This window comes from Protomyctophum bolini (assembly GCF_963924005.1).
Source record: "Protomyctophum bolini genome assembly, chromosome: 11".
Classification (NCBI taxonomy): domain Eukaryota; kingdom Metazoa; phylum Chordata; class Actinopteri; order Myctophiformes; family Myctophidae; genus Protomyctophum; species Protomyctophum bolini.
The window spans coordinates 17,847,234-17,856,015 of NC_137872.1; the positions used below are offsets into that span (position 1 = coordinate 17,847,234).

At 43.8% G+C, this 8,782-nt stretch overlaps 1 protein-coding gene across 2 annotated transcripts in view; it reads left to right on the plus strand.

Annotated features, from left to right (window-relative positions):
- Nucleotides 1-8,782, plus strand: part of tlcd4b (TLC domain containing 4b) — a 30,806-nt gene that overhangs the window by 20,392 nt on the left and 1,632 nt on the right. Inside the window, exons 4-7 of one of the 2 annotated variants that reach the window (XM_080774865.1) lie at nucleotides 3,053-3,111; nucleotides 4,418-4,512; nucleotides 5,813-5,886; nucleotides 7,958-8,782. The exon at nucleotides 7,958-8,782 is cut by the window's right edge and continues 1,632 nt beyond it. In XM_080774865.1, the coding sequence (XP_080630991.1) occupies nucleotides 3,053-3,111; nucleotides 4,418-4,512; nucleotides 5,813-5,886; nucleotides 7,958-8,306 (577 nt within the window). In that variant the 3' untranslated portion in view covers nucleotides 8,307-8,782. Of the gene's footprint in view, nucleotides 1-3,052; nucleotides 3,112-3,775; nucleotides 3,835-4,417; nucleotides 4,513-5,812; nucleotides 5,887-7,957 lie in introns of those variants that run through there. The other variant, XM_080774866.1, reaches the window with a different exon arrangement.

Genomic DNA, 8,782 nt, shown 5'->3' on the forward strand with positions numbered 1-8,782 from the left:
TTACGTTGACTAATTGGATTCAATTAAGATTTAATTGCTTTATTACTAAACCCGTGGTCAACAAATAAATGGAACCAAATGGACCTGTTAGGGTCTATTTGCTTCTATTTGTACAGATGGATAAATGAACACTGAGGATTTTACGGTGCATACCAAGTTGTATCTCATTTTGGTCACATGCATTTGACATATGCATTTAGCTGATGTTCTAATCCAGAGCAAACTACCATGAGAGAACAGTGACTTGCTCAAAGGCACTTTGGGACAGATCTTTTATTTTTATTTTGATCATTTTTATCCCATGCTTTTTCAACCCATTTTTTCACCCAGTGTCAATTATCTAATGTAATCCTGGGCGCTACACTTCCTCTGACCTCATGTTTCATTCTATGCATGAGGAGTCCAAGCCACTTCTTTTCACCTGACAGGGGAGTTTCTCTGGCCGGGCATAGCGCGTGGAAGGAACACGTTATTCCGACCAGTTCCTTTGTCTTGAAATTACTGTAATGTTTAACTGGAAGGCAGCATATAGGCTATACAATTATGCAATCACAACTCTCAGAGCTGCTAGTGCAGTGAATGCACACACTGGGAAGTGGGGACAATTACAACCAAACAACACAGGTCAATGTGACATGACAGGTGGAGTACCTGCAGTGATTATTAGCTGCTGCCAACTAGGTAGGTGGACGTGCAGGATGAGGCTGAATCATTGACAAGGCTGATTGGAAGGCTGAGATGCAATGCAATATTACTACTACTACTACCTTACTACTACTACTACTAATACTTTTTTTGGGAGGCCCCTGGAGGCTCGAGGCCCATTGAAACGATTGAAACATATATAAGGCCGCCACTGCGTGAACATATATGGAGATGTGATGTCACGATATTATGGGGCATTCCCATATATGGTCATGCCTGGGGTGACCAACCAACACACTGCACGATTCCATAGTAAATGCGACCTGCGACAAGGGAGACATCGAAGAGGAAGGATGGATGGGGAAGGATCAACATATGGAATGTCAGAACAGGTCTGACATACCCGGTATATTATCCATATATGGAGATCTAGCAGATTATTTACTATGATGATTTACTATGTCCTTCCTTGATGATGTCACGATGACCTGGGCACCATATATGGGGTCTGATGTCACGTGATGTCACAAGGACCACGGTTTTAGTTTTCGATAGGATACACACACACACACACACACACAAACCTCTGACAGACGGTACACTATGTAAGTGTATATACAGTGCGCAGTCAGTGTCACCGGGGGGGCGGGGGTAAAGTGAGATCTCACGCACATGCATAGTGCCATGTGCTTGCCTGCGTAGTTGAATATGTATGTGTGTTGTGTGTGCCAGGCTACCAGCGGTGTAAGTTTACAACGCACAGAAGCCCTGATGACCCGGGGCACTGGCTATGCGACACTCCGGTGGCCGGGAGGGAGGCGAGTGTCGGATGTCCGTTGAACGGGAGAAACGTCGGTGCATTGTTGTTTTTGAATGGCTCCGTTTAGCAGATGCCTTTTAGCCAGGGCACCTGGCGGCCAGCGCTACAGATCCTGGGGGCACGGGGGGTTCCACGGTCTCAACATGACGCTTGCTGTTCATTCACAACTTTTCAGGTTGAAGTCGGAGCCATCTGTGGTGGTGAAGGAAGTTCTCAGATCTTATTACTGAAGTAGAGAAAAAAAGGAGAAATTACAGACTCATTGGTTAGTGTCTGCCCTGAGATTTGTCCCGGCCGAGGTCATGGCTTATAGCCGGGGAGCCACAGGCCCAAAAGCTCAAGGAATAGAGATTAACCTGTGATGTCATAACACACTTTTTATTTGTGTTTTTCTATTCACTTGGTCATTAAGATCCACAGAATGAGAGAGTTCTACTCTCCCGGAAACATCGCAAATCTTTCCAAATTTCATTATGCTTTAAGTAGCATGTGACATGTCAAACTTGGGGGTTTTCATGATTCTGAATCCATTCCAAGCATTAGTTTTGCACGAAAAACACTCCTTGGCCTAAATTCGGCCATAGCCACTTGCCCAAATGTGCCCAAATGTCATGACATCACAATTTGGGTGACCGGCTATTAAGTAGTCATATGACATGAGTTGGGCCTTGTGCGTTTTTTCAAGGTTTTAAATTAAACATACCATGAATTTTTTCAATTATTTATGGGCCTACTTGCAATATCCTCAGGGCCCACCAGTGGACCCTGGCCCACAGGTTGAGAATCGCTGATGCTTTACACATGAAACAAATGCTTAAAAAGTCTTCTCGGACGCATTAGCCGTGTTGTGTACAAACAGTGGCATTGACACGCCCTCCCCGGCTGATAGAGGGCAAACAGAAGGCCTTCCTCTGTCAACATTTGCTGATGTGCTTTGTGTCAACACGTGGCTCCAGGTCACCCAGGGAAACCAGCTACAGTATAGCCAAAAAGAAAAAAGACTAATCAGTGATTCAGTTATGACTGTGTTTTGCTCACACATGATTTGAGTTATAATTATATATACGCGTTACATTTGGGTGTCACGCAACGAAGAGGCAGATCTGCGAGTTCACAGTGGGTCGGACTGCAAGGCATTATGAACTTGTAGATTGGCCATTTTGGCAGTGTGATATCGACACCAACACGCGCAACGAATTTGGCTTCTAGTAGTCTGCAGCATTGTAGTTTACCATCATTAGAACATTGTTTGTAAATTGCTTTAGATTTCCCAAAATTTGTATGAAGCTTTCCTCCCCTTGTTTAAATTGAGCAATAGCTCACAACTGTTTTTTGGTTTGGTGTTTTAAGCGGCAATCAGTACCTTTATGTCCTGTCCGGGATTCGAACCCCGGTTTCCCGCACGAGAGACCAAAACATCCACCGCTCAGTCAAGAGGCATATCCTGGGGAGATGTTCAGGCAGGGCTACTTGTGGACTATCCAACATCAGGGTCTTAATGTCTCAGTGGAAGAGTAGGGAGACTATTAACCGATTGGTTAAGATTTATTCATTAAAATGACCACCTCTTTTTCCTTTTTTCCACAGGGGGGATCCTAATCTGGTCAAACTCAACGTAGCCATAACCTGTGGTTATCTACTATATGGTGAGCTGTGTGTTGGTCTTCTGTCATACACATACACATATGAGTTCAGTTTAATATCGCAACTATGCCAGGCTTTTGCCTCGATTACGAGTAACAAATGAGCATGTATGTACCGTGAAAATTGCAGGTCTATAAGCTACAACGCTTTGTGACTCGTGATAATAATAATGATTATTATAATAATAATATTAAAACTGTATTTGTATCATGAAATCACATTCATCACATGAAATGCAGCTCAAAGTGCTTTGCAGAGCAATGAAAAATACAAGCCAATTCATAAAACAACATTAAAATAATAGCAGTATAAGGCAATACAGTGAGGACATGAATAACAAGGATTTTAAAAGCTCAAGTAAAAGCAAGAGTGAAGAAGTAGGTCTTGAGATGTGCTTTAAAAATGTCTACAGAGGCTGCCTGTCAAAGGAGTTTGTTCTACACTGTTGGCCTGTAGAAGCGGAAACCGGCTTCAGTGTTTTTAAGTTGCCATTTGTTTTGGCACATCGATTAGGCCACTAGTGGAGAACCTGAGGGGGCAGTTTGGGACATATCTAGGTAGGAAGGTGCGAATACGTATGAAGGGTAAAGGAACTGGTTGGAATAACGTGTTTCTTCCACGTGTTACGTCCAGCCATGGAAATTCCCCCCTGCCAGATGAAAAGAAGGGGCTTGGACTCCTCCTGCATAGAAGGAAGCATGAGGTCATTCCGTTGCTCTCCCCAGGTTGGCAGAGGGAGTGTAGCGCCCGTGGATTACACTGGGTGAAACAATGGGTTCAAAATCGTGGGATAAAATGTATTAACCCATTTTGGGCGGGAACCCCTTTTGGTGTTTTAAAGCATTATGTTATAATTTAGCTATTGAAAAATAGCAGATCTACAAGCTTGTAGGTCTGCTATTTTTGAAAAATCGTGAAAATGTAGCACAAATCTTTGAATATAATTATATTTTTTCAGAAGACTTAATTTATTTTGACGTCAGGCCTAAATGGGTTAACCTAGGTGCAACGTGTTGTGATCTTGTAGATCGGCTATTTTGCTCACCACTGTTGTACAATGAAGTGTAATACAGGACATAAGTGTTAAATCAGACTAATCAATTGAGTTTTTTTAATTTTTAAATAGATTTTTTTCGTGTCAACTTGATATATAAGACTTTTATATTTTTAAGAAACCTGCTTCTCGATTATTCAATGACCTTTTACTAGGCTGACAGGGATGAGACAGATTTGGGTTCTAAATGTCAGTTTGGATATATCTTTGGGTCCCTGTGTGCCTTTCAACCTTCTCCACTCTTCCTCTCCTAGACCTTGTGCTCCTGGCATGCAACTGGAGCACTATGGGTGACAGCTTTTTCGTCTGTCACCACTTGGCGGCGCTCTACGCTTATGGATACGTCCTGGTGAGTCCACACTCTCCTCAAGCAGCTAAACGCACTGACTGCTTCGATGGGAACTTAACCTGTGATGCCACATGCTTGGAATGAATTGACAGTTTTGTATATCCACTGTATGTTTTATACAGTGTATGGTCTAGTTTCTGTCGGGTGGAAACCTTGTATATCCTAAAGTCTTACTTTTTCAGGGAATGGACTAAATAACCTGTGTTCCAATTAATGGGTCCAATAGTTATTATTTAGTCACAAGCTCTTGTTAATACTTTCCAATTCATCAGTTCAATATTTATAAAACCTGCAGACAGACATTTTCAAAAAAATATATGTTAATGACGTTTAGAAGATTTAGAACACTTTCCTGGGGGTCTTTATGTGTGTAATATGTGGTTTTAGATATTTTAGATTTTAGCAGTGAGCCCAGTCTCTCTGATGTCTTTGGCACTGAGCTCACTTCCTTCCTGGACTACAATTCCCATAATGCTTTGGTGCACTGCTCCTCCTTGTGGATAAAACCTAAAATATCTAAAACCACATATTACACACATAAAGACCCCCAGGAAAGTGTTCTAAATCTTCTAAACGTTTTTTTTTTGCAAAAAGGGTGAAGTTTCCCTTTAACAACCTGTCTGGCGTCCATATTTTGAACTTACCGGTATGTCATGTTAACAATTTCAATCTATTTAAAAAATAGCAGCTTTACAAGCTTGCAATGTTTGCAGGTTGTCTATTTATCTACTTTTGTGTGACACTGTAATGCGTTGAAATATGAAATAGGTACAACTTAAATTAAAAAAAGGAAATCTTGATATACAAGTTTTTGTGCCCGACAGTGACGATATGCATTTTAGGTTCAAGGTTGTACTTTATTGTCTTGTGTACAGGTAGTGGTACATTTGTTTGTTTTTTAGTTTGTTTATTTGTCATGTTTATTTCGAATATATATATACAGAAACAATTCCTTGCATTTCACCAGGAAAAACTAAAAAAATTGTAACAAAAAAAAAAAGCAAGAAAAATAAATAAAAGGAAAATAAATAATAAATAAATAAATCTAAGCATATCTGAAAAGGAGTGCGAAGAAGTAAAAACTTATAAACTCCCACCCCTCTATAACTGAAATTACTCGCTGGATTCTGTGCCAGTTAAGCTGCTCTTCAAGAGCAATACTAGTATACATATAAACATACATTAGAGTAAAACTTATTTTAGTTTGGAATTACTTCAGACAATGCAGCAGCATAGATTAGTACTTATTTCATTATGTCTATTTGTGGTAACATGTTTTGTTTTTTCTTTTCTTCTGCAGACCCAGGGTGTGCTTCCCTATTTTGCCAACTTTCGTCTCATCTCAGAATTATCCACACCTTTTGTGAATCAAAGGTAAAGTGGTCCCGGTGCCTGTCTATTCTTCAAGTTTCACATGTATCAATGACATCCATGTCTTGCCTGGCTTTACTCAGCCAGGCAAGACAAATTAAATTAAGAACGGATTTCTCATTTGCATTTGTGGCCTGGCAAAGGTTTAGGCCTTTTGAGGGAAAGGGAAAATAAGGGGCTAAAATAAAGCGGGTTAAAACAAAAGCTAATAAAACACAAAATCCCAGTAAAAGAAAATCAATATAAAAACACAATAAAACTCTAAGCCACCAGCTTAGATTTTATTTAATTAGAATTTGGTGAAATAGATCACAATAAAATCACAACATAACTAACTTAAACCCAGGATAACACATTATTACATAATGAAACAACTTTTCAAAATCACAGTTGTCAACAACACACATGGGGAGTGACCTCCCTGGTCAATGTTTAGCTTTTGATAACAACGTACTAGCTACTACGTGTGCAGGTCATGAATGAACGTGGCTGTATTCAGGGGATTAGCCACACTATTCCGGGAAACTCTGGATGGCAAACTACTAGCATGGTGACACCGGTTCTCAAACTACTAGCATGGTGACACCGGTTCTCAAACTACTAGCATGGTGACACCGGTTCTCAAACTACTAGCATGGTGACACCGGTTCTCAAACTACTAGCATGGTGACACCGGTTCTCAAACTACTAGCATGGTGACACCGGTTCTCAACGTAAGGTTTGTTGAGGCAGTTTCAGGGGGTACGTAGCTGGGACGTACTATGAAAACATGCGAAACCTGTCCGTCAGTCAGGTCACGCCTCCATATACCATTACGCCTTGTGACATCACGTGCCTCCATATACTGTATGGTTGTCAGTTCATTACGCCTTGTGACACGTCACACCACCATATATGTCCGTCAGTCAATCACGCCTCGTGACACGCACCGTATATGAAGATCACGACACTGACCTCATCAAACCCTGCATAGCCATACGTGGAGAAGTCTGGATCATCACCCAGATCTGCATATATGGAGCCGGCCAGCAACTCTACATCTGACCTCAAACCCTTAGATCTTTGTATATGTAGCTGACCTCTTCTTACATCTTCTTACATCTGTTGATCCTTCCCCACCCGTCCTTACTCTTCAATGTCTCCCTTTTGACTGATAAGTACTGTCCATTCAAACTCTTGACGGGCCCACTCCAAAGTTATTAGTGCAGCCGACAACAAGCCTGAAAATGTAGGCCCCGCCCTACCTGGGCCCTCATCAAACCCTGTACACTCAAGGCCCCGCCCTACCTGGGCCCTCATCAAACCCTGTACACTCAAGGCCCCGCCCTACCTGGGCCCTCATCAAACCCTGTACACTCAAGGCCCCGCCCTACCTGGGCCCTCATCAAACCCTGTACACTCAAGGCCCCGCCCTACCTGGGCCCTCATCAAACCCTGTACACTCAAGGCCCCGCCCTATCTGGGCCCTCATCAAACCCTGTACACTCAAGGCCCCGCCCTACCTGGGCCCTCATCAAACCCTGTACACTCAAGGCCCCGCCCTACCTGGGCCCTCATCAAACCCTGTACACTCAAGGCCCCGCCCTACCTGGGCCCTCATCAAACCCTGTACACTCAAGGCACTGCCCCCGCTGCCACCCGTAGATCCCTTAGAAGCCAGCATGTCTTCAATGGAAGCATGTTGCGCAGCGGAATTGGCCTATTCTACAAGCTCTGTAGAATATAGGCTATTTTCGGTTATTATTTCAAGATTAGAGCATTTGAAGTGGTCAGCTAGCAATATGCATGAAACCCTAATGGTCTCGGATATTTCATAAAAGGCAAATGTTAAAGCCTATGATTTCTTCATCTGGTTGGCAGTGTGTTGAACAGCAGGAACAACATTACTAAAACGCTATAATTTTACATAAATTATTGTGTTAATTGTTTAGCAAACGGTGCTAGTGTGGGTGGCTCCTTTCACAAATCGCACATTAGGACTTTTATTCAGCATTATTCCATGCTTACAGAAACGTGCACACCACGTAGAGTAGAGCCCCACTCCGTATTCCAAATCCTCTCTTCTCCCCACCAGGTGGTTCTTCGAGGCGCTGAAGGTCCCCCGTCAGAACCGGCTGGTGGTGGTGAACGGCGTGGCCATGGCGGTGGCCTTCTTCCTGGTGCGCATCGCCGTCATGCCCACCTACTGGGCGAGCGTCTTCGCCACATTCGGCACGGAGGCCTTCGACCGCCTGGGCACCGGCCCCCAGGTGGCCTGGATCACCTCTTGCATCGCCCTGGACGTGCTCAACACCATCTGGATGTACAAAATCGCCCGTGGCTGCTACAAGGTCCTGACGGGCCGAGGAGGTGGCGCCGGGCGCAAAGCAGAGGCCCCGCCCCCCTCTGACAAGCACAACCACGTGAACAACCACACAGACTAGTGGGAAGAGAAACCATGGGGGCTAGTGGAGCACAGGAGGAACTGATCTCCAAGTACTGATGTCAAGAGGGGCGGAGGCATCCCTCCTCCCTAACGTACACACACGTGCAGACACACACACACACACACACACACACACACACACACTTCCTCCTCGCCTACCGCTCCATCTACTTGAAACTGGCTAGCGGTGTCGGGGCGAGAGACCCACCGGAGGTAGGCCTCCCTCGCACACACAGACTGGCAGAGTTTTTGTCCACAGATTGGCAGCCTGCTGCGTTTGGTGGGAGTCTATGAGGCACAGGTGTACTGTTGTGTACTGTTGTTGACTTATTACTCATCTGTTTATCATCACATCTCTCTCTCTCTCTCTCTCTCTCTCTCTCTCTCTCTATCTATCTATCTATCGCTGTATCTTGCGTCTGACCCCCCCTCCCTGCTCTGGACTTCAACCAAAGCCCTGTCATCTGAAGTGCC